Genomic DNA, 26,077 nt, shown 5'->3' with positions numbered 1-26,077 from the left:
TCTATAAAGCACAGGGTGATTTTCTTCTGAAATTCCTTTCTCCGTTCCATTATCCAGCGTACGTTTGCGATATGATCTCTGGTGCCCTCTTCCCTTTCTAAATCCAGCTTGGATGTCTGGCATTTCTCGGTCCATGTATGGTAAGAGTCTTTGTTGTAGGATCTTGAGCATGACTTTACTTGCATGGGATATTAAGGTAATAGTTCGATAATTACTGCATTCTCTGGGATCCCCTTTCTTTGGAAGTGGGATATAGATTGAACGCTTCCAGTCTGTGGGCCATTGTTTAGTTTTCCATATTTCTTGACAAATTTTTGTCAAAATTTGGAGAGATTCCGTCTCAGTAGGTTGTAGCAACTCTACTGGTATGCCATCTGTTCCTGGTGATTTGCTTTTTCCAAGAATTTTAACAGCAGCTTTCACCTCGCATTCTAAAATTTCTGGGTTTTCATCATATGGTTCCTCAGTGAATGAATCTGTCATCCTTGCATCTCTTTTATAGAGTTCTTCAGTGTATTGCTTCCATCTTCCTTTTATTTCATCTCGGACAGTCAGTGTGTTCCCCTGTTGATTATTCAACATCCCTACTGTTCGTTTAAATTTCCCTTTTATTTCTCTAATCTTTTGGAATAGGGCTCTTGTTCTGCCCTTTTTGTTGTCCTCTTCTATTTCTATACAATAACTATTGTAATAGTTTTCTTTGTCCCTATGTACTAGTCACTGTATTGTTGCATTTAGGGTTCTGACCGTGTTTCTATCTCCTTTTGCTTTTGCTTTCCTTCTCCCTTTAACCATTTTAAGAGTTTCTTCAGTCATCCATTGAGGTCTTTCTCTCTTTTTAACGAGAGGTATTGTCTTTTTGCATTCTTCCCTGATAATGTCTCTGACTTCAGTCCATAGTTCTTCTGGTTCTCTGTCAACTAAGTTTAAAGCCTCAAACCCGTTCCTTATTTGGCCTTTATATTCTTCTGGGATGTTATTTAAATTGTATTTTGGCATTATGATTGCTTTGTTGTTCTTCTTTAGCTTTACTCTGATTTTCGATACGATCATGATCTGTGCTGCAGTCTGCTCCTGGTCTTGTTTTTGCAGAAAGTATGGAACTTCTCCATCTTCTGTTTCCAATTATATAATCAATTTGATTCCTATATTGACCATCTGGTGCTGTCCACGTGTACAGTCGTCTTTTTGGTTGCTCAAAAATGTGTTGGCAAGAAACAAATCATTGGCTTCACAGAATTCAATAAGTCTTTCTCCTGCTTCATTTCTATCTCCTAAGCTCCATTTCCCCACAATTCCTAGTTCTTCTCTGTTCCCTACTTTTGCATTCCAGTCCCCCATGATTATCATCATATCTTGTTTTGATGTGTGATCAATTTCCTCCTGTACTTCTGCATAAAATCTCTCCAGTTCTTCTTCTGCGTTTGACATTGGAGCGTAGACTTGGATGATGGTTATGTTAATAGGTTTCCCATTTAATCTCATTGATATCACTCGTTCAGACCTTGTGTTGTAGCTCCTAATTGCTTTTGCTACATCACTTCTCACTATTAGAGCAACCCCGTTTCTTCTTGATTTCTCATTTCCTGCATAAAATATTTTGTAGTTGCCTGATTGAAAATGTCCCGTTCCTGTCCATTTTAATTCACTCACGCCAAGTATTGTAATGTTGATATGCTCCATTTCTTGCTTGACAATTTCTGACTTTCCCTGGTTCATGCTTCTCACGTTCCATGCCTCTGGGCTTCCTTTTGGCTTTGATCCAACTGTGTCATTAGTCACAGCGCTACTTGTCCTTGTCCTTTGTTCTTCCCCAGTAGCTCGGTGAGTGCCTTCTGACCTGGGGGTCTCATCTTCCAGCACTATCTCGTGTTGCATTTTGGATACTCTGTTCATAGGGTTTTCATGGTAAGAGGTATTGAGAGGTGGTTTACCATTTCCTCCCTCTGAATTTGGATGCATCTTAGTCTGGTGTCTCAGCTTTGAACATTCCGCCATGGGTGTCCCTGCTAGGAGTCTAGCCTCTTGGTCTAGACTCCTTTTTTTTTTTTTTTTTTTTTTTTCCAATAATTTTTATTCAGATTTTCATAAAACATACAAGACAAAATCATAAAACATTCAAAGACAAAAAACAAAATCAAAAATAGTTAAACAAAAAGAAAAAAAGAAAAAAAAAAACAAAAATAAAAAATAAAGAGTAAAATATTGACTTCCCATTTGTCAAAGATCAAATCAGTTATAAGTCTATAATATATAACAATCCTGTCTCTTAAGTCATATTATAAAATCACTTTCCTCCAGTAGTTATCTTACTTAATCATCAAATCTCATAAACATTACTTTATTCTTTCCACAAAAAGTCAAAGAGAGGTTTCAATTCTTTAAGAAATATATCTATCAATTTTTTTTTCCAGATAAGCATATTGATTAATCCATCTCATTACTAATTATGATAATCTTATTGTCATAACCATAGTCAAAATAAACATTTCAATTAATCCATCACATCAGAATCTGTTAGGTTCAGTAATTTCAGTAGCCATTGTTCTATTATCCCTATTAGTTCCATTTTCCATCTTCCATCTTCAGTAGTCTTGTTAAGTCCAGTAATTTCAGTATCCAATCTTCCATTATCAGTATTCCATAATAATCTTGCTGTCAAAGCCATAGTCATATAGTAAGAGTCTGATGGGAATTACCTCTATCCCAAATATTTTCTTGCCATCCATTCTGAATAGGTTGCTGAAATACAGCTGTAAAATCATATCTCTGTTCTTTTTTTCAAAATACACTGGGTCATCTCTTGAAAGTTTTTCCATTGTCACATGGCTGCAGTTAATTCCATAGATTTTCTCTATATTGGGCTCCATCACATCATTCCAGTCCAGAAGATTATCCATGCCATTGATAACTTTATCTCTAGAATCTTCATTAATTTCTTCAGAGATAACATTGAGTTCCAAACAATAGATTTTATTTCTAAAGTCCATAGACTCCAAATCTTGTTCCTGTTCCACGTTTGTTCCAATCTCCGGGATCTCCTCTCTCACAGGGACCCCTGTTCCAGTCTCCAGGGTCTCCTCTCTCACAGGGACCCCTGTTCCAGTCTCCAGGGTCTCCTCTCTCACAAGGACCCCTATGTCTTTAATCTCCTGTGTCTCCAAACAATAGATTTTGTTTCTAAAGTCCATAGACTCCAAATCTTTTTCCTGTTCCACGTTTGTTCCAATCTCCGGGGTCTCCTCTCTCACAGGGACCCCTTCCAGGGTCACCTCTCTCACAGGGACCCCTATATCTTTAATCTCCTGCTTCATTTTACTCAATTCAATTTTCAGCTCCTTACAACCCTGTCGCAGGTTTTGTTTCGTTATCTCAATCTCATCCATTATTTTCTGAAACATAGTTATTTCCAGCTTCTCAGCCACTTTCTTAATTGCCATTTTAAAAGAAAAATATAGGAAAACCACTTCTTATTTCAGCAACAATTGGGTTAATACTCCAAACTTGGTGACATCACAGTATAAACAGAGCAGACAGCCTTATCTCTCCATGCTTAAGTAAACAAAATGCAGTTCCCAGGATCGAAACAATTAATGGCGGTCGTCAGGAAACAGATTCGTCAAAATAAAATAGACCAAAAAGAGAGTAGTCTCAGACAATATAATATTCTTCAAAATAAAAATCTGGAATAGAAATCCCTCTTCTGTGTATATCTTTAGAATGCAAATCCAGGACAGCTTTTTGCAACAAAAACAGAGATAAGCTATTAATTAGTGAGTAGCAGAGAGAAGTTATGGCTCCCCAGTGAGATGTCAAAAACCGATCAATCTGGCAAATCTCTTTTAAACAGCAACAATTTAAGTCAAGTAAAAGAAAAATATAGAAAGAAGGGTGCTTGCCTGTTAGTGCGTTCTCTCTTAGAAGATAAGATGAACGTTCGCTTTATCAGATAGAGCTTGTTGTTGAAAATCCGTCCCACCTTCGTCGGCTGGACCTCGTCCCATAAATTAATGAGATCTGGTCGTCCCAACAAAAATAGGCTTTGAGGTTAATCTCTTCGTTTCTCCCTACCCGGGAGAAGTTTAATCAGTCAAAAAAAAAAAAAATCTGACTGATATATCTGAATAAGCTTCTTTTGAGGCAGGAGCCCGTCTCAAAAGCAGGCACAGGCTAAGTCACCCTTCCCGGAAGTCTGGTCTAGACTCCTGACGGCATTGCTCTCAGCTTCTTCAACACTCGCAAACCCCCTCACCACGTTAAGGTGTGCATCCTAAAGCGGGACAATATCTGGAGAGCTCCTGTTTCCCCATCTCTGAATTTAAAGACCCCTTTTCTGTCAGTGAAAAAGTCACAGTTAAGTTTGTCATTGTCAAATTGACCATCAGAGGGCGCTAAGGATCTTAAGTATTTATTTATTTATTTATTTTATTACATTTTTAGACCGCCCTATAGCAATAAGCTCCCAGGGCGGTGCACAGCATAATAAAACAGGTTAAAATACAAAAACACAATAAAACATAATTAAAAATTTTCAATTTTAAATTCAAATTTTAAAATTTTTAAAATGCCTGGGCGAAGAGATAGGTCTTTACCTGGCGCCGAAAAGATAGCAAAGAAGGCGCCAGGTGTATCTCATCAGGGAGGGCGTTCCATAGTTCGGGGGCCACCACTGAGAAGGCCCTAGCTCTAGTTATCGTTCTCCGTGCCTCCCTATGCATTGGGACACGGAGAAGGGCCTTCGACGTCGAGCGCAGCGACCGGGTAGGTACATAGCGGGAGAGGCGTTCTGCCAGGTATTGCGGTCCGATGCCGTTAAGGGCTTTATAAGTAAGAACCAACACTTTGAATCTGGCCCGGAAACATATTGGTAGCCAGTGCAGCTGGGCCAGGACAGGTGTTATATGATCAAATTTTTTTGTCCCAGTAAGAACTCTGGCCGCAGCATTCTGCACCAGCTGAAGTTTCCGAACCGTCTTCAGAGGTAACCCTACGTAGAGTGCATTACAGTAGTCCAATCTAGAGGTTACCAGAGCATGGATAACTGTGGCAAGGTTCTCCCTGTCCAGATAGGGTCGTAGTTGGGCTACCAGCCGAAGCTGGTAGAACGCATTCCATGCCACCGAGGCTACTTGAGCCTCCAGTGACAGGAGCGGATCTAATAAGACCCCCAAACTACGGACCTGCTCCTTTAGGGGGAGTGTAACCCCATCTAGGGCAGGTCGGGCATCAACCATCTGGGCAGAGAGCCCTCCCACCAACAGCATCTCAGTCTTGTCAGGATTGAGTCTCAGTTTATTAGCTCTCATCCAGTCCATTATCGCGGCCAGGCAGTGGTTTAGTACATTAACAGCCTCACCTGAAGAAGATGAAAAGGAGAAGTAGAGCTGCGTATCATCAGCATATTGCTGGAAACGCACTCCAAATCTCCTAATGACCTCGCCCAGCGGCTTCATATAGATATTAAAGAGCATGGGGGACAGAACTGAACCCTGCGGGACCCCATATTGGAGTATCCAGGGACTCGAGTAATGCTCCCCAAGCACCAGCTTCTGGAGACGATTCTTGAGGTAGGAGCACAGCCACCGCCAAGCAGTGCCTCCAACTCCTAAGTCCGCAAGACGTCCCAGAAGGATACCATGGTCGATGGTATCAAAAGCCGCTGAGAGATCAAGGAGAACCAACAGAGTTACACTCCCTCTGTCTTTCTCCCGACAGAGGTCATCATACAGGGCGACCAAGGCTGTTTCTGTACCAAACCCCGGCCGAAAGCCCGATTGACATGGATCCAGATAATCAGTTTCATCCAAGAGAGCCTGGAGCTGGTGAGCGACCACACGCTCTAAAACCTTGCCCAGGAACGGAACATTTGCTACCGGTCTATAGTTGTCAAGATTTTCAGGGTCCAAGGAGGTTTTCTTTAGGAGCGGTCTCACCACTGCCTGTTTCAGGCAGGGTGGTACCACTCCCTCTCGTAAAGAGGCATTGATCACCTCCTTGGCCCATCCGGCTGTTCCGTTCCTGCTAGCTTTTATTAGCCATGAGGAGCAAGGATCCAGAGCAGAAGTAATATCTTGAGGGCTGTAAAAAAAGCAATAAACATAGCTGAACAGTAACGGGCTGCAACAGTAAAGAGCAATAAGGAAAATCAACTCAAAGTTTGCATAGCTTGAGCTATGGTGTATTAGCAAACATTTTCTTGTGTGTATTGCAGCTAATGTTTTGTTTAGGACTTCTGACTTGTTCCTCTGTTTAAATTATCTTTAATGATTTTATATTTCATTTTTAAAATACATCTTGGTTTGTTATCTTCAAAATTGAATTAAATGCTCTTAAATGGTAGTATCTTATGAAATTGTCACCATTGCTCTCAATGTGGACATCTGTGGTGATGACAAATTAACACACACTTTCATCTTCTATGTGCCAAAGGGCTACTGTTCACCATTATTGTAAAGTAGTTGTCTTAATAATTTATGTTGTCATGTTGACTGTTGCCCTCTAGAAGAGCCTTGAAATTAAGTCCATAAAATTCAATAACCCACATACCTATATTTACCTGTGAGTGATTTTGTGGCATGCTGATGGAAAGGGGGAAAAACAAAAACCTTCCATTTTCAGTTAAAAGGGTTGTTGCCTTGTTGTATGGTAAAATACAGCTCGGGACCAGGATACGTGAAAGACCATCTCACCCCTCATATGCCCAGTCGATCACTGCGCTTTGCTGGTGAGGGCCTCCTGCAGATACAGTCTTATCAGGAGGTTCGTTCTGCACCATATAGGAAATGGACCTTTAGTGTGGCGGCACCTCTCCTGTGGAATTCCCTGCCTTTGAATATTAGGCAGGCGCCATCTCTGCTATCTTTTCGGCTCCTTTTGAAGACTTTCCTCTTTCAACAAGCCTTTTCAGTTGAGACCTATCCCAGTCTGCATCTGTGTCAGAATTGTTTAATATGTTTTTTTAATAATGTTTTTAACCCTTTTTAAAAGTTGTTTTTAAAATTGTTTTTAATGCTGTTTTGTATTAATGTATTTTAAAGTTTTTTGGTGCTTTGTTTGCTGCCCTGGGCTCCTGCTGGGAGGAAGGGCGGGATGCAAATTAAATAAATAAATAAATAAAATAATTTGCCACTGGTATACAGCCATATAGCTATCCACAAGTCTTCAGTGACACGGTAAGATGCCTGTATAACATCATCCAATTCATGCTTTTGGCCATTTTCCCCAACAACAGATTGGCTTTCAGTAGCTGTAAATGAAAAGTTTGTGGTGAGGCTGTTTCTAATATTGCATTGAAAATATAAAATAGAATGGCATGAGATGCTGTATAAGATGAAGGTACATACTACCGTTTAATATTTGTGATGAGGGAACAGTGCATGTTGTATCCATCCTCTGTAACCCACATTATGGCAAGTGAGATTATTGCCCTTGGAGGGGTTGCATGCCTCAAACACTTCCAGCTGTCATTATATGTAGGCTTATATCCTAATTTCAGTTATAGTTAGCTTTTTCCAGTGCTTACTACACTGAACACGCCTGATCTTGGAAGCTAAGCAGGGCCAGGCCTGGTTAGTACTTGGATAGGAGACCACTTGGGAATACCAGGTGTTGTAGCTTAGAGGAGGGCAATGATAAACCACCTCTGAATACCTCTTACTACGAAAACCCTATGAATATATCAAAAAAGATTCATAGGGTCACCATAAGTTGTAATCTACTTGAAGGCATATAACAACAAACTTGTGTAGATGTTGATGTTTTCCAGGCAGTTATCATACTCCAAAGACTATTGAAGCTATAGTGACTTGGAAGCATCTAATATGTTAGTTTTTTAACTACAGAGTCACTGAAAATATAATGCTACTGTCTAGAAGTAAAGATACTTCTAAATCTTTATCCTTAGTTAAAGAGAAGCTTTGACTTAAGGTGGCCTCTTGTATAATCTTGGGGGGGAAAGGATTCACTCAGTGAAGCAGCTGAGTGAGGTCTGGTCTGAGATGGCCATCTCAATTTATGAATTATTTTCTTGTGTGTGTTGGGAGATGGATAGCAACTTGTGGAGGGGTGGGGAGAATAGATATAAATCCTTGCACCTATAACTGGCCCAAGATACATAAGTTCCTTGAAGCAGAAAGTTCAGATGTTATAATGACCAAGCACACTATTTTCAATTTGCTGCCAAGCCAAATTCAAGGTGCTTATGCTGACCTATAAAGCCCTATACAATTTGGAGCTGGCATAATTGAATGGGTGTCTTCTCCCATATATACCTTACTATCTGTTACGATCTATGGAGGGGAGGTCCTCCTGGTGGCATTGCAAGCACCTGAAATTTCTTATGCAGTGACTCTAGGAAGGACCACTTTGGTGGTGGTGTCCTGGCAAGAACTCCTTTCCTTCTGAGATATGGCTGGCTCGGACTATATGAGTTTTTGGTGCCATCTGAAGGTGTAACTTTTTGCCAAGATTTTTGCTAAAATTAGTACCCTTGAGCTGTTAGTCTATTACTGTGTTAGTTTTCTGATTGTTAGAGGGGACTGATATATTCTTTTTATTATAAGTATTGTACTTTAACTTGCATATCCCACTCTGCAATTTGTTGTCATAATGAACAGCAGGTAATTTAAATGCATAAATATTAATGTCTAAAAATTGAGATTGCAGTATTTTTCTCACTGTTATGTTAAACAGTCATGGCTTTGCACATAATCTGTACATTTGCAGGAAGACAACTTGTTTGACAACAAAGATTGCAATCCTAGTGCTATTGAACAAAGTAGGATTGACTCTGAGTAAACTTGCATAGGACTGGGCTCTAACAAGTACCCAGAACTTTCCAGTAGCAAGGGATGGTAGTTACAAGGCAAAATAGTGCTGGACAAAATAGAATTGACAGTAAATGTCTATGCTGAATGATTAGTCGATTCATGAATGCTCATAATTATAGAACTGAAAATATTGCAGAACTCAAGTAGCTAGAGGGCATAAAACAGGAGTAGAAGATCATCTGTGTGGGCTCAGTGGATGGTCCTAGAGATATATAGGATGATATGTCCTGCTTTCTAGCATCTGACAGTTGTTACTCCATAGGCCTAGGACCAATAGAAAGTCCACAATAAATTCAATACATGATGCTGTCACTTACAATGCTAAACTTCAGAAGTTAGATTCCCCCCAATCCCAAATTGGTGTTTTTCCTATAGACAAAAAAGTCTTTTACTCAGCATTTGGCAAATAGTTATGAATCATTTTTAAGACACAGCTGAAGACTATTTAGCATGTTTTAATTAAATTCTGCTTTCTTTTAAACTAGGTGGTTTTTAAATAGTGTTTGATTTTTTTTAAATCCTATTTTTAAAAATCTCTTTTATCCTCTCAGAGTGGCTGTGACTGACTGCAGTATGAGAGGTCAAACAAAAGTGCAGCAGCTACCAAATTAATGGGTACTATGTACTGATAGCTAATATCTGCAGTAAATAATGGCAGTGATGCTTATTACGAATTTATGAACAGATTTCTGTTGTTGACAGTCAACCTATGATGACGGTGATTCTTCAGTACACCTTTTGTACAGGGACTGCTTTGTAAGACATACAAATGAAGTGTGGGTTTTCTGTTACTCTTTGGAAACTATATAATGAGCATTCCTGTATCTGAACTGCTTCTGGTTCATTAGGGAAATTAGTAGATGCATATGAATTCAAATTAAGATGTGTAAATTATTCAGATTACTTGACTGCTCTACAATATGTTGCCCTTAGAAGATATTTTCAAGGTAAAAAGCTTTATAAGAACCGTCTGAAATCTACCGAAATTGAGATCTGTCTGGGGTTTGAACTTGGGGTGTTTAAGCTTGAAGCTAAGATGCCATCCATGTTATGAAAATGCAAAGGCAGGTTGCAAGAAGACTGCTACTGATGTAGTAGTAGTAGTAGGGCAGTAGAGATATCCAAATTATTTTGTGCATAACATTCTGGAGTTCCAAAATTCTGGACTAGAAATGCTGACATTTTGCAAGTAGAAGCATGCTGGATAGATATGCTAAAATTCCTTAATTGTATGGCTTAGATATTTTGTGCAATATATACAGTTGAACAGCTTTTATTTAAAATATTTGGCTGCTTGTGTATGTACTTGAATAAGACTGAGGCTCCTGGATAACCGGGGAGGAGTAGAAGGGGAAGATGTAGAGTTGTGGAACTGTGAGACAATGAGGGTTGTGGTGGCTCCTATGCCTTCCCAAAGATGTCAGTAATCTTCCCCTGGTGTGCATTTGTGGATAAACAGTCAGTCAGGTGACTGGTGGGTTTTTTCTTTTACAGTATTTCTAAAGTAGGCCCAGTCAAGAGGCTTAATTTGAAAAGTGCTTTCTGGGTTCGTACAGCTGCAGCTACTGTTCACATCAGTCCACTTCTACAAGTGCCATACATTTGTTTTGTTCTGTTTGTACAATATACTTGAGGAAATCTAACACTTTTGAGATTTGCACAGATCTTGATGCTGAAACAGTTTTAGATTCTTGGAAAATGCAATTAGTTACAGAAGAAATATATTTTGGTAATATAGGTTGTTTCTTTGCCTGAAAAACAGCAAGCAGATGTTTGCCATGATTCATTGCACTTTGAGTATTGCTTAATGTCAGCATTTTAAATCCCTGAAATTAAAATCTCAAAATCTACTTTGAGATCTGGTGACTTGTTGTTGTTGTTGTTGTTGTTGTTAATGAGTTGCTTTTCTCACCAGGTGACCCAAAGCGACTTACAAAACTAATTGAAACAGAATCCATCAAACCTAAAAAACCCCTCTGACAATTACAACAAACACAATCCCTACTAAAAAAGGTCAGACATACAAGTTCTGCCCCACTATAATTTAGTCCAAGAATCCTTCCACAGGGTTTCATTTTGTTCTACGGTTCTCATTCTGTTGCATGGTGGTGTGGCAAAGATCATGAAGCATCCTTCAAGTAACAAGCTCTTTGGCAACTAACAATTTGGCAAGTCACATGTGTCATTGAGAAGCTGCATTATAAGGTTTTTATCCCTTATCCTTGAAATGGTTGGTTACTCAGCCCACCAACAGCACCTTTTCTTTTCTCCTTGGTAGACTGTTGTCGAAATAGGTGTAGAGCTGGTGCTGATAGGACAGCTGGGTGCAGATAGGACAAGTGGGTGGTGGCGGTGACATATTGATGACTCCTCACTCCAAATGTCTGTATGATCTCACTCAGTGGTTTCCTGTAATGCTAAAGTGTGGCAGACATGGAAGAGCAGTTGTATCCTGGCACCACTTTCTGGAACAGGCCTTTGATGTAGGAGTAGAACTATTGAAGTATAGTGTTCCTAATTCCCAATCTGAGTAGGCTATTGAGAATATCTTTGTCAAAAGTATTGAAAGCCTCCAACAGATTTAGCAGATTGATCTGTTGCACTGCCCTTGTCTTTCCCCCAACATCCACCAGAGCAACCATGGCAGTTTTGGTTCTGAAACCAGGCCTGAAATGTGGTTGAAATTGATCTGGATAATCAATCTCATCTAAGAGTGCCTGAAATTACAAGGCTGGTACCCATTTAAGTAACTTGCCCCGGAAGGGCATATTTGTGGATAGTCAATAGTTGCAGTTTTCGGTTGCAAGGAGAGTTTTTTTAGGAATGGTATAACAACTACTTAAAGGCAGCTTGGACAATTCCTCTTCATAAAAAGATATTCACTACTTCATTTAATATTAGCTGTCATTCACATTAACCAAAGCTAGCATTGGTGCAGATATGCTACACTGTAGCCAATACTGACAAGGGGGGAAAGGAAGAATCAATATGTAAGAAGGGAGTAGAAAGCTGGAAGGAGTGTGAGCCTGCTCACAATCTAGTCAGCATAGTTAAAAGGTTGGCAACATATGTCTGAATCAGGCCTGTGTCATGCAGTCATAAGAGTATTGGTAATATAGGGTGTACTTCAGGATGGCATTGATTTTTGAGAATTTCAGTGACTGCTTAAAGGCAACAAGTTATGCTATCTAACTGAATTGAGTTCTTTACCTCTCCTGCACAGTAAATGAAAAATACTTAGGCATCAACTGGGATCATTAACCCACTTACATCCTAGGACAGGGATAGGTTTATGCTCTAGGGCATAAACTTAATTGCTAAGCTTTTATTCAGAAGCTATGGATAGTATTTTATATATTACAGCATTTAAGGGCCACATTTTTCATATAGTATATCAAGGCAGTTTAAAACATATGAAGACATACTTTAAAAAAATGATGAAAAACCATAATAAAAGCATCAATAGTATTGTATTGGCTGGGGAGGGGGAATCATGTTAAAAAGGCCTATCTAAATAGTTCATTTTTTAAGATATGTCTGAAAGAAAGGAGGGATGGCTCCTGCCAAACGTCTGTTGGTATGGAGTTCCACAGTGAAGGACATGTCACACTAAAGGCTGTGTTCCTGGTAGAGGCCAACCGAACCTGAGGGGCATGGGGAACCACTAAAAGTGCCCCATCAGAAGATCTCAGTAATTGAGATGGATCATAGGGAGTTCAGCAGTTCTTAAGGTTCTTTGGGCCCAAGTTGTGTAGGACTTTGTGAATTAACACAAGTACCTTGAACCTGGTGCAGTAACAAATTGGCAACCAGTGCAGCTCTTTCAGCAGCAGGGTAATATGTTGCCAGTAATCTTTTCCTGTAACCAGTCTGGCAGTTGCATTCTGCACTAGTTGCCTTTCCAGACCAGATACAAGGGCAGCCCCACACAAAGGGCATTATAGTTGGCAAGTCTTGAGGTTATCCTCTCATGGAGCACTGTGGTCAAGCTGTCACAGCCCAAGAATGGTCACAGTTGGTATAGTCTTGGCCTACTTAAGGTTTTGTCTTTTTTTCTTAATTTATGCTTGGTTTTGATCACTTATGTTTTCTTTAGAGACCAAGGAAGATAAATTTAATAACTTCATTCTCCAAAATGGAAAGTGATTAAACACTGGACAAAAATGGAATTGAGTACAATCTTTGAACAGGAGGTTACCAGGGCAAGTTGATTAAATAGGAAGAATTCCACTCCTAGGTCTGATAGTGGGTGGTATTGAGCCTGTGGAAGAACTTGTATTTGTATCAAGAAAGGCAAGATATATTTATAATGAATACACTTCTAAAAATGCTGTCTTAGTTCCTTTTTGCTTCAGTATGTTTTACTTCTGTAATTGACAAATATAAACAGAAATAATGCACAAAAATAATCAGAGAAATCAAAGTTGCATATACAGTTGCCTCTCTCCTAGACACGCATCCAATATATCTTGCTACAACTGTTTTACACAAAGAGTTTTGTGCAAAAGCTTTCCTTAATTTTTTTTGCCTAAAAACATTAGCAGTTCTTTTTCTAAGATCTGGCTGATTTGGCTGTCTCCTTCCTTTTCAATTATGTAGATATGTTATCGCAGCCTTTCCCAACCTTTGGGTCCCCAGATGTTGTTGGACTACAACTCCCATCAACCCCAGCCAGCATGGCCAATGGTCAGGAATGATGGGAATTGTAGTCCAGCCACATCTGGGGACCCAAAGGTTGGGAAAGGCTGTATCGCATTACATCCTAAGGTATATTTATTTTAGTTTTCATATGATTGTTGCAGTATATTCTCTGATAAATTCTTTTAAAAGAAAGGAAGAAACCCCTTGGCTAGGGAATTTATTGAGCAATTTATTGAGTAACAAAACCTGGAATTTTGGAGTGAAACAGGGTTGATATAAAATAAATTTGTCCCAGAAGAGGAGCCATTTAAAGAGTACTGGAATAATACACAAGATATAAGAGGCAACTTATTCCTTTTATAATTTTTAAAATTCTCCCCTATTGAATATAGCTTATGCTTGAGATGTTGGACGGTTTTAAGGTTTCTTCAATATTGATGCTTTAGTTTTTAAATAATCAATAGCTATACTTTAACTTTTACAATAGTTGTAAAGGTTCACTTCTTTAATATTTATTAATATCCTTAAATAAACAATCTATATTAAAACAACATTAAGCCACTACTTGGCTTAACCTATCCCTCAAGGTGATTGTGAGGATAAAATGGGGAAAAACTATGCACACCACACTAAGCTTGTTGGGGAGGAGGGCAAAATAAAAATTAAATTATTACATATTGTTAATGTTTGACAGTAATATGATCTAATTTATTTGATTAGCAGAAGTATCACATGTCATCTTGCATAATTTTAATGCCTTAAAAATTTCAGAGGTGGTTTTACCATTGCCTTCCTCTGAGGCTGAGAGGCAGTGACTTGGCCCAAGGTGACCCAGTGAGTTTCATGGCTGTGTGGGGATTTGAACCCTGGTCTCCCAGGTTGTAGTCCAACACGGACCTGGGGGAGGGGCAGGGAGGGTAGGAGGAAGGGGAAGGAAGATCAAGTGGTACTAGTACTCTTTCAAGCAAAGACCCTGCTATGTGCAAACAGCATCATTTGATTTTAGAGAATCATAGTAGGGTTATGCTGGGTGACCTTGGCATATTATGAATTATACTAAAGGCAGATCTTTCAATAAGCAGAAGTCTGCGTTCCCACTAATTGTGGTAAAAGGCTGAGATAAAATGAAGTGTGTAGCACATTGTTGCCAGCCATTCCTGAAAGAGATTTGGGACCATGTATATTAGACTATCCTAGTTTAGTCTTAAAACAACACCATGAGAAAGGTTAGAACAGGAGAGAGTCTGTTGGCTAAAGGCACCTAAAGGCTTTCTTGCCGAGAGTATTTAAACACAGGTCTTCCCAATCCATGTTTAATGAAGTAAACAGTACATCAAATTGACATTAACAATAATAGATCTAGGCATGTAACTAGCGACTGTCTTGGCTTCCCAAGGCAAGTAAGAATCTTAAGCAGCCATAGAGATTTTGTAAATGGGCAAAGTTGCTTCTTTTAATAAGGAGTTCAAAATAAAGGGAGCAACTCGCATCTCTGCAGTTGAAGCTCCAGGTTCATTAGAGAAAAGTTACAACATCACATTCGCTGGTGGAAGTCCCAGTTCCTTCCAGCTCCATGCCCTTCTCAGAGGAAGGTTCTTCCCCCAGGCAGAAAGTAGTCCTCTGCCTCAGTACCCTTGTCAAACTTAAACCAAGGGCTCCTCTGGCTCCCTGTGGTGTAGGTGGGATAGGTAAGCCTGGACTGTGAGTATTCCTGCTCTGGCCAAACCCAATAGGTCTTCAAGAAACAGCCTGGTGAGGAAGTAAGGACCACCTCTCCCCTGCCTCAGCAGGTCCAGCTCACCCAGCCTCTTGTCTGTCTCTCCAGAGGGCTTCCTTCTCCCCCTCTCTCTGAGGCCTTTTATATCTTCTCTGACTCTCCTCCTTTCCTCCTGTCTAAGAAACAATAGCTGGGCTCCTTCACCATCAGGCAGCAAGGGAGAGTGCCACACCCTTCTTCTCTTACTGGTGGAGCCTCCAGGCAGTGTCCAAATGAGGTCTCCTCAGGAGTCATCGCCTGGGTGTTGCCTTCTGGTGTGGATTGCTGCCTACGTAAGGGGCCAGGTGCTAGCACAGGACTAGGGTATCTGGCACCCATTACATGATGTTATGAAGACACACTATTCATGAAATCTCAGGAACACCAGTATTTCCTTATGCCTAGGATGGAGTGCTGGCATTCCTTAAAAATTTAGGAGTATCGCTTGTGTTACTATTTATTTATGTAAAACACATGGAAGCCCCGATCCTAGCTTCACCCAAAAAACCCAGCATTCATAATATTTGCAGTAGCTCCAAAGTATTTTGCAACCAAATTAGTGACGTGTCTTTTATGCAGGGAACAACTGGTAACTTTAAAAAGGGCTTACGTTTCTTGCCCAACAGCTCGAAAATGGATCTTTTGCTATGTCGAAACACTATGCTTTCATGAGCCTTTAATAGTCATGAACTTAACAAATTACTTCAGGATGCTTTATGGGAATCAATTTATAAATGAAGTTGTTGTTGTTATTAAACAACACCAATCTATTTTCTCTGTCTCACACTGGACTCATGTCCTTGTAATATCAGAACTTTTCAATTAAATTAGTGATTCACTAATTTTCATTTACATAAATATTTTTCCTAAACAGTTGTTTTAGCAGGTACATGGTAAAAATATAGGTACTTCAAAGTGTTAACTTTATAGTGAGTTTGAAGCACCATCTTTATCCATCTTTTCCTTCCCCCAATCACTTTGCATTCCATAACAGTGATTCAGACTCAACCCTAGGGTGTAGTTCCTGAGCACAACATTGAAAGGAAATTATTGATGAAAGTGTCTGCAGAGAAGCCAAACAGAAGCTGAAGGCACTGACTTGAAGTTTAATATTGAAAAAATTTTCTTGCATCATGAGTACTGGCTTTCGCCTAAAGTGACTTAAGTGTGTAGTGTTAAAATCTAGTTTGGTATCTTTCTCCCTTTCGAATTTGCTATGGAGACTGCATTTTAGGAAACCTCAACCCTAAAATGCAAAGACTGAGGCTGCCTCAAATATTTAAAAAATGGAAGTGATTGTATTCCTCTGCTATATATGTTATTTGCTCTGGGTGATCTGAGGGTAGGGGATATTAACTTCAGTCTCTTGTCATGGTCGGATCACCTCCTGTGGAATGTTAGACTTTCAGTGGCTTTTCTTCTCTGTAGAGGCGGGGGACCTATTAGGAGGTCCGCCCCCAGAGGCTGATGGATCCAATTGGTTTACAGACGGCTCTGGGGGATTTTCCGGCTAATATGACTAGTGCTTCTGTTGAAGCCCTAGCTGATGTGTAAAATATCCAGATGGCCTGGGCTGTTGATACAATAGCTCCTGAGTGCCCTCTCCTACTTGATAGAGCCCAGTTGGCTCCTTGGTATATACCAGAGCTTAGGGCAATGCAACAAGTTGGGAGACTGCTTGAATGCAAGTGTAGAAAAAACTCTAGACAATGCAACTGAACACTAGTAAGTGCTTATTCTGAAGCCTTTAGTGACAGTGAAGACAGCAAAGAAGAGACACTTTGCTGCTTCCATTGCATGCTTATTGTGTCATCCAGCAGAAGTCTTCCAGGTAATACGTGGCCTTTTACAGTCTGGCCCAAAGGAGATAGTAGAATGTACAGTGGCTTGTTGTGACTTGTTTGCAAAACACGTTGAGGATAAAATTGCTTGCATCTGCCGGGACCTTGACTCCACTATTAGTGTAGATGACTCTCATGAAGTGCCCAGAGCACAGTCTAGTTTCATTATGTTGGATGAGTTTCAGTTGGTAGGGCTCCAGGAAGTGGATAAGGCGCTTGGTTTGGTTTGGGCAACCACTGTGCTCTTGACCCTTGCCCTTCATGGCTGATGCAAACTATCAAGGAAGGGATGGCCAGCTGGCCCAGGGAAGTGATTAATGTCTCCTTGCAAAAGGGGGTAGTCCCCACCTGCCTAAAGGAGGCAGTGGAAAGACCACTCCTTAAGAAACCCTCCTTGCATCCAGAAAATCTGAATAATTATTGGCTGGTTGCTAATAATCCCTTCTTGGGCAAGATTCAGGAGCACGTGGATCCATGCTCTCTTGGATGAAACTGATTTTTCTAGATTGATTTCAGTCGGGGTTTAGACCCTGTTTTGGCATAGAAACTGCCTGTACGATAAAAATATGTCGGGAGAGAGATGGGGGAGTATGTCCTTATTTATTCTTCTGATCTGTCAGTGGCTTTTTGCTACCATCAGCCATGGTATTCTTTTGGAGCAGCTGTACAAGTTGGGAGTGGATGGCACTGCTTTGCAGTGGTTCCAGTCCTACTTGGATGGTCATACTCTGAGGGTGGTGCTTGAGGAGTATAATTGGACTCTCTAGAGCCTTCAGTGAGGGGTACTGCAGGGTTTGATTTTATCCCCCACACTATTTGACATCTACATGAAACCACTGAGTTGGGATCATATGGAGATGTGGAGTACATTGTCAGCAATATGCTGACAACACACAGTTCTATCACTTCTTTACATCTCTAGGTGCGGCAGTGGATGTGCTGGACTGATGTCTAGTCTCAGTAATGTACTGGATGAGAGCCAATAAACTGAAGCTCAATCTAGACAAGACTGAGGTGGTGTTAGTGGGGGGCTCCCCAGGCTGGATGGAGCAGGTGCATAGCTTGGGGGTACTTCTGGATCCAATACTGTCGTTTGAGGTTCAAGTGGCCTCAGTGGCGAGGAGTGCCTTCCATCAACTTCGGCTGGTGGCCCTGTTATGCCCTGTCTGCACAGGGATAGCCTGTCTTCTCTTGTCTATGTTCTAGTAACCTCCAAGTTAGATTACTGCAATGCATTAAACATGGGACTGCCTTTGAAGACAGTTTGCAAACTGCAACTGGTACAGAATTCAGCAGCTAGATTGCTCACCAGGTGAAGACAGTCTGAGCACATAACACCAACCATATGCCACAACTGCACTGGTTACCAATTAATTTCCAGGTTCATTTCGAAGTGCTGGTTTTGACCTATAAAGCCTTAGAGGAGTAAAGCAGGGGTGCCTATTAGCTCCATTTTTGTTCAATTTTTTTATAAATGACATAGTGGATGCATTATCATCTCCCTCCTTCTTCCCACCCTCTATTGGAATAGAAAAAATCTCCATCCTCCTATACGCTGACGACGTGGTTTTATGTTCTCAAACCAAAATAGGCCTTAAAAGAATGCTACATAAATTGGAAGAGTATTGTCAGTCCCAGAAACTCAAGATAAACCATTCTAAATCAAAGGTCATGGTGAGTGGAAAACATACGAAAGCAAAAATTCCTGGTCACTAAACGGGGTCCCAATAGAACAGGGTAATTCCTATAAATATCTCGGCATATTGCTGACAAATAACCATTCCTGGACCCCACAGTTAAAAGCAGTGACCACAGCAGGCGCACGCGCCCTAGGTATAGCCAAAAAGTTTTTTTACACGCGAGGGGGCCAATTGGTTCCCCCTATGATTAAAATATTAAAGGCTAAAATCCTAGCTACTATACGGCACAGAACTATGGGGCCCAGCCGCTAGATCCACCTTGGAGCCCACCCAGAACGCCTTTATGAGGATAGTGTTAGGCCTCCCCCCGGGCACTCCGGCTGCCCACATGAGAGCTGAACTGGGACTCCCCTCAGTAAGGGCACGTATAGATATGGCATACCTACGGTACTGGCTTCGAATTCTTAATATGAATAATACATCTATGACTAAGAAATGTTGGCAGGAGCAAATGGCGAAGGGAGGATGGGCGAAGGAATATCAATCAATACTCATAAAATACGACCTTACATTAGATAAACTTTTAGACTTAAGCAAAATGGCTCTCCGCAATCGGATTTATGAATGTGATGCAGCCCAGGACCGAGCCTCAATTGTGATGGCCCGGTTTTCAACATGGTACCCTCATATTAAACTTAATCACACGTTAGCAAATTATTTAGACTCACTTGACAGAGCCCTCATTAGAAGAGCCTTTACAGCTCTGCGCTTTCAAGTTATGTCATCGGCCTATTTGGAAGGCAGATATCGAGGCATACCAGTGGCTCAACGTCTATGCATCTTTGGATGCATGGCAATAGAGGACATTACACACTACATTCTCCATTGCCCACTTTATGACAATCCTAGGCGGAAATTTTTATCCACTTTTTAAAACCTTTTAATACCTTATTCAGATAGGGAAAAGATAATTATGCTTTTATTGGATGAATGTAATTATGTATCACTAGCGGTTGCCAATTTCGCCATGGCAGCACAAAAAATGAGAGATTCCTATGTTAAGAGAATCTCCCCCATGAATGAGTCACCCAAAGAAATGTAAATTGTAAGGTGATACGTATCAATGTATGTACGTATGTTTTAACATGTATTCTTGCACATGGCCCATGGCTAAGCATGCAATAAAGATTATTATTATTATATTGAGTGTGCTTTAAATGCATGGTGTGGATCTGCCCTAGTATGCATTCATTAATGAATGGAAAAGAACAATTTTAATATATACTTTTTTAAACAGGGGAAGAGCTGTGGCTCAGTGGTAGGGCACATGCTTTGCATGCAAAGTCCAAATTCAGTCTCTGGAAAAGAACATTGCCTGGAATCAGTCATCAGTACTGAGATATATGGCACCAAATGGCCTCACTATAAGGCAGATTCCTTTGTTCTTAAAAGAGGAAAGAGACACAAGGACCACAGTGATTCTGAAATGTATTTATGTATTTTATTTACAACATTTATATACCACTTTATTGTAAGAAACATGAAAGCAGTTTATGAAGGAATTAAAACAATGAAATTGTTAGCAAAAACTGGGTTTTTTGTTTGAGTGGTATGCTCCAAGCAACTGTGCTTGATGCTTAATGTATCATGCTTAATGACATCACTGGGGCCTGCTCCCAATACATCACTAGGGCCCACTCCCCATGACACCACTAGGGCCCTCCCCTGAAATGTCAGGGTTTGCGATGCCTCTGACTTGACAACCCTGGCACAACACCCAAAGGCTCAGGCCACCTCCTGCCAGCCTGCAGTGCAGCCCTCTGTCTGGGTAAGCCGCCTCTAAACTTCGGACCTAAATGGCCCAAACCAGTGGAGTCCTTCGCCCAGCTGTGCTGTGAGGACTCCAGCTGCTGCTGCCGCTGCCAAAACTGCTGGCACCAAGTACACTGCTGCTCTTCTTCCAGGTCTCTTGACGATCCCACCAGCTCCAAGCATGTTTCATTTTTTTATGTTTCTTACAAATATTTCCCAACATAAAACCAATGTCACCTTACAATAATTGATTTTGAGTTTCAGTGTTTTAAAATAAAATATACAGAATGAAATTACAATGTACCATTTGTAATTCAGTAATATGAGAGCATTGGTCAGGGGTCTGAGTACTTTTGCAAGGCACTGTATGTAGTTGTTTTAATGGTGGCTTCTTTGTCCAGAAGAGACTGCAATATTGAATCGTCCCCCTGCCTCTGTATTTCTACTGTGTCTGTTCACACTACTTTCAGATCTTGCAACTGAACAGTAAAACTCTTTATCTGAAACTGTCATGCTGGTGATGGAAAAATCAGAAGTGTTAATAGACATTTCTGTCCAGCAGCTTGCAAAAATCCTGAGGATTTATTCATGTCATGTGACTTGGAACAGAGAATTGGCTTACCGGAAGGTAAAGGAGATGAGGCAGCACATACTAAAATTAAATGTTTATTAAAAATGTAGAAATTCAGTAGTTTTCAACAAGAGCAAGTTGGGGGACTTGATGCTATCTGAATAGCTAAAGATAACCCCTTATAACTAGCGTAGCTGGGAGAGCTATTCTGAAGGGTTGGTTGTCTATGAATTTTGTGGTAAAAGGGACGTTTTCCTCAGGTATACTGTTTCCTGGAAAACCCCTTTAGTGTACCTTCTTCACAATTTTTATTGGCTGACAGCAATCTTTTCTCCCTCTGTGTTGCTGCTGCTCTTACTGCCATGTTCCTCTACCTCAGGAATAGTATAACAAATGTGGTAATATCACAAAGTTGATTTTACTAATGGCAAATTGACACAACCAAATCTGAGGGATGCTGGGCTTGTCAAGTCCTAAAATATATAACCCAGTAATGTAACACTTGAGATTTTTAAAAAAACAAATTGTGATTTTAGATTTGACCTAGTATCCTTTCCAGTTGCATAATCTGATTTGAATCTGACTTAAATTATGTCACTAACTAAATTTATGAAACAATTCATTTCAAAGTGGATAACCTTTCTTAGAAAATTCTTACTCCACACCACTGGCTGTGATATTTCTAGCTTATTCCCAATCATGAAGCTGATGCACTTGCCTGTAGCAACTACATTTATTTAGACTAACAAAAGCTTATTGAAAAATGTCAAGAAGTAATTTAAACACCCCCTTGTGGAACACAGGGATAATTATCTTTTGTTAGTAATGTTCCTTTATTATCTTAATATAGTTCACATAAATTAATATGTACTACTTGATAATAACTTAATCAGTTAATGTCAACGTGTATAAGGACCAGAGGAAGTGGCCTGCCTCCTGTCTTCACAGCCATGTTTGGAACATGAACTTGTGGATGTGTACTTGTACTTATACTGTGTGAGCCCTATGCTGGATATGATGAATGTATAATCCAGTTTTTGTATTTCTCTTGTAAGGAGAACCCACTATGTGGACCCACTGTGTTCGAAGCTTGCTAACACTGGCAAATATTAAAGTTGGCAATTTGATCTACTTTGTTTGAGGTATAATTTGTTTTTGTTTGTTTGTTTATTTATTTATTGTTTTATTTATTTATTGTTTTATTTATATCCCGCCCTTCCTCCAAGCAGGAGCCCAGGGCGGCAAACAGAAGCTCTAAAAACACAATAATTATAATAAGATTTTACTTTTAAAAGTTTTGTTGAGCATTTGTGATTCTTCAGCTTCAGATTGGCTTTGTAATTTGGATTTACCATGGTAGCTACTAAAACTTTTATGAATGCCTGTCCCTTCTGATACTTGTCTGAAGCATATTGCAAATGATTTAGATCATCTCTTCATTCTGAATACAAGTTTTCCTATTGCATTATTTTGTCTAAAACTTAATGGAAGTCTTGATTGTGACAATCTGGTTTATAAATATTGTAGTTGTGTTTACAATAAGATATACTTTAATGTGAGCAAGCAGAATACTAGTAAATGCTACTCAAAAGTCCCTGCTTTGCTCCTCCCTCACTCCTACCTGTGTTGTGCTTTGCAGAAAGAAACCATAGCACAGGCTTAGTATTACATTTGGACCAATACTTGTGATTTGTTTCTCTTGAAACAAGCCATGAGTGGAAGCCAAGGTTTGTTCTTGGCTTACTGCTCGTGGTTTGTTTGGGGGAAACAAAACTATAAGTACTCATTCACACAATACTGGGTCAGTGCTATGGTTTGGTTCCTCCAAGTATGGCACATGCAAGAGTGGGGGAGGAGTGAGGTGGTGAGCTTTGAGTAGCATGCACCAGCACATTGATTGTTCATGTTAATCTAGCTCATTGATTGACAATATTTTGTCTATTTGGACATCCATAAGTGAGTTCAGAAGACTGAGTTAAAGGGTTTTTTAGATGAGCTACTTGCAGAATACGCTGCTGGCAGGTATCTGTCGAACAATGGCCACAAGTTGGAGGGCATAAAGGAGAAGCTACATGTGCCCATCCATCACAAAACATTTAAAGGTGAAAGGGATTTAGTGTTGGCTAATGTGTTCAGATGGCCACTAGGAGAGTTTCTATGACACATGTTTCTAGTTAGTCCCTTCTGGACTTCTGTAGAGTCCTGCAGGCTTAATACTGTATAGAGCATGGCTGTTAAGCTGATTGAGGCTGTTCAAAATAAAGCTTTCTTTTCTGTTACTAAAAATCTCTTAGTATTCCTCCATTAACTATATTAGTTTTAAAACAAAATGCATGCCGAAGCAGCCAAAATGGAGAACCAAGAGCAGTGAAGGGAGTAGCTCATGTTAAAGACAGCTTATCGTATGGAGACTCAACTCACCAATGGAATAATTTCTGGAAGCTCAGTGTTGACAGCATATGGGTCAACAGTCTGATAGGTCACTTGACTTCTTAGCATGGTTTGTTAGCAAGTCTTGGAAATAGACTGTCTTTTCAGTGTGACACCATTCCTGTGAAATTTAGTTAAGGCACGGGGTCCACCCCATTGTGAAGACAAATGCAAAGAATCTCTGATACCATTGTTTGATTTTGGTTTACAGAAGGGGGTGGTTTCTGGCTCTTGACTTGATAATGGTGAGTTCTTGACAAAATAACGACGTTTTAGATGGATATGTGATTATAATAGTCTAAAAAGCTTTGGAGGCGGGAAGGGATTAATCTGCTTTAAGCACTAGGTGTGCTTTGAGACACAAGTTGGAAAAACTACAATATAGAAATATAATCACAAAAACCAGTTAGTTTACTTTTTTCTTAAGTTTTGGAAATATGGTAAGATGCCAGCTCTGGAATTCTGTTTCAATAAAGGAAGTGGTTCATAGGCCTGCTGGTCATTTATTTCAGTCAGTGGAAATATGCTAGTATGAGGAAGTCATTGAATGTTGCACCACCGACTCATATTGGGCTGAGATATGTGCACCTGATGCTGCCTTTGAAGGTGCCAGGTGACATCTGACCTGATCTCTCAGGCTTTAATGGCTTTTTAATGGTAACAGATATTCCTTAATGGATTATTTGCTCCTTTTACAATGTTTAATTACCAACTCATGCTTTTTAGCTGCTATCTTGTTGCTTTTCTTTTGTTCTGTATTGTATTATGCTAGTTACCTTGATGCTAGTGTGAAATGTGAGATATAAACACCACCAAACAAATAAAAATTAGCCCTGTTTCCCACATCTTCAGCTTCCATTTGCTTATCTATTGACAATCTATTTTATCTGAGTATTTCTATTTACAGTGCAATTCTCTATTCTTGGTTAAATGATTTCTCCCTTCTTTTTAAATCTCTGTCTTTCAGATACACTGTAAATCTTGTTCTTATAAATAGCACTAACAAGTACTCTGGTGTGATTGCTATTATTTAAAAGTTATTAGTAAAAAAGCTTTCCCATTGTTGAGTGTCCTGATTGTAGATAACTGTTTATCAAGGATGCATTGTGTTCTTATTTTTACAGAGGTTTATTCTGAATTTTAATTCCTTTTTTGTAGGTATTGCTTCTATGACAGTCCCAGTATACATTGCAGAAGTTGCTCCACCCCATCTAAGAGGTAGATTAGTTACTATAAATACACTCTTCATCACAGGAGGACAGTTCTTTGCAAGTGTTATAGATGGAGCCTTCAGTTACCTTCCAAAGGATGGATGGAGGTTAGTGTAAATTTTTGCTTGTTCTTGAATGTAAAGATAGTGCTGTGCTTCTCTTTATATTCATATAATGAGTGTGGTGTGTGTGTGTGTGTAATTTATATATATAGCTCAATGTCTTTGTAAAGTGCAAAAATTTAATGTATCTTTCTAAATCATGAAAAGAAAGAATTCTTCCAAGGGTAATAAAGAAATCCTCCAAATGTGTTGTGTTAGTATTTTTGTAAATATATCTGTAAAAGGAACAGGTTTGAAATTATTTAAATGTAAATGTTCTTCCCACACTTGGAATCTTTCTTTTTGTGATTGTGGGTTGTAACTCACTACTCTAATAAATGTTTGTTGGGGAGATTTGTTGGATTGACATAAGGAGATACAGATTTTATCTTTGGACATTATAGATTGCAATATGGAAAGGTATGTAGCAAATGGAGCCAGGATCCAGGATCCATATTAGCTTCCTTGGGGACCCATGGCTCCCTTTCTGAGGCTCTCAGTACAGTAAATGTAAAGTCTTGATTCTTCTGTTACCCAGAAAACTGATTTTAACAACCCCCAAAACACTTAGTTTTGAATAGGCCTACTTTCTGTGACCTAGAAAAACATCAAATGTAACGATAGCCATTAGCTTGGATGGCTTTAAAAGGAGATTGGACAAATTATTGGAGATAGGGCCAACAATGGCTAGTAGACATTGTTAACCCTATATTCTACCTCCAGTGTTGGAGGCAGTATTCCTTTAAATGCCATTTACTGGGAATCACAAATGGGAAGAATGCTGTTCCACATGGAATCTGCTTGTAGGCTTCCCTCAGGCATCTGGTTGGCCACTGTGAAAACAGGACATTGGACTATATGGGCCTTTTGCCTGATCCCACAGAGTTCTTAAGTATTTTTAAATGGCCCTTTATATGCACCCAAGTTATAGCTTCGTGCTTATTTAATTATTAAAGAAAAACTGTTTGTATTTTGAAAAAGATTTGTATATGCATACTCTGGGGTGTAGCCATATGAAGAACAGGATAGTTTACCAAGTAGCAATCCTTGGGCTTTTGGAGGTAGGAAGGGTTACTGAGCCTTTCCCAACCTTTGGGTCCCCAGATGTTGCTGGACTACAATTGCCATCATTCCTGACCATTGGCCATGCTGGCTGGGGCTGATGGGAGTTATAGTTCAACAACATCTGGGGACCCAAAGGTTGGACAAGGCAGCTGTAGACTATTAACTTTCTCCCATGCATAAT

General features: G+C 39.9%; 1 protein-coding gene across 6 annotated transcripts in view; it reads left to right on the top strand.

Moving 5' to 3' along the window:
- SLC2A13 (solute carrier family 2 member 13) overlaps positions 1–26,077 on the top strand; it is a 218,206-nt gene that overhangs the window by 20,500 nt on the left and 171,629 nt on the right. For all 6 annotated transcript variants that reach the window (XR_009764481.1, XM_061640334.1, XM_061640337.1 and 3 more), the window contains exon 2: positions 24,678–24,837. Coding sequence is in view for 5 of the 6 variants with exons in the window: in XM_061640334.1 (XP_061496318.1) it covers positions 24,678–24,837 (160 nt within the window). In the remaining variant the exon portion in view is untranslated. The remainder of the gene's footprint in view (positions 1–24,677; positions 24,838–26,077) is intronic.

The sequence above is a fragment of the Rhineura floridana genome, chromosome 8 (genome assembly GCF_030035675.1).
Source record: "Rhineura floridana isolate rRhiFlo1 chromosome 8, rRhiFlo1.hap2, whole genome shotgun sequence".
In the NCBI taxonomy this organism is placed as follows: Eukaryota; Metazoa; Chordata; class Lepidosauria; order Squamata; family Rhineuridae; genus Rhineura; species Rhineura floridana.
Note: the sequence above shows the minus strand (reverse complement) of the source record. Positions and strands in the feature narration are given on the sequence as shown.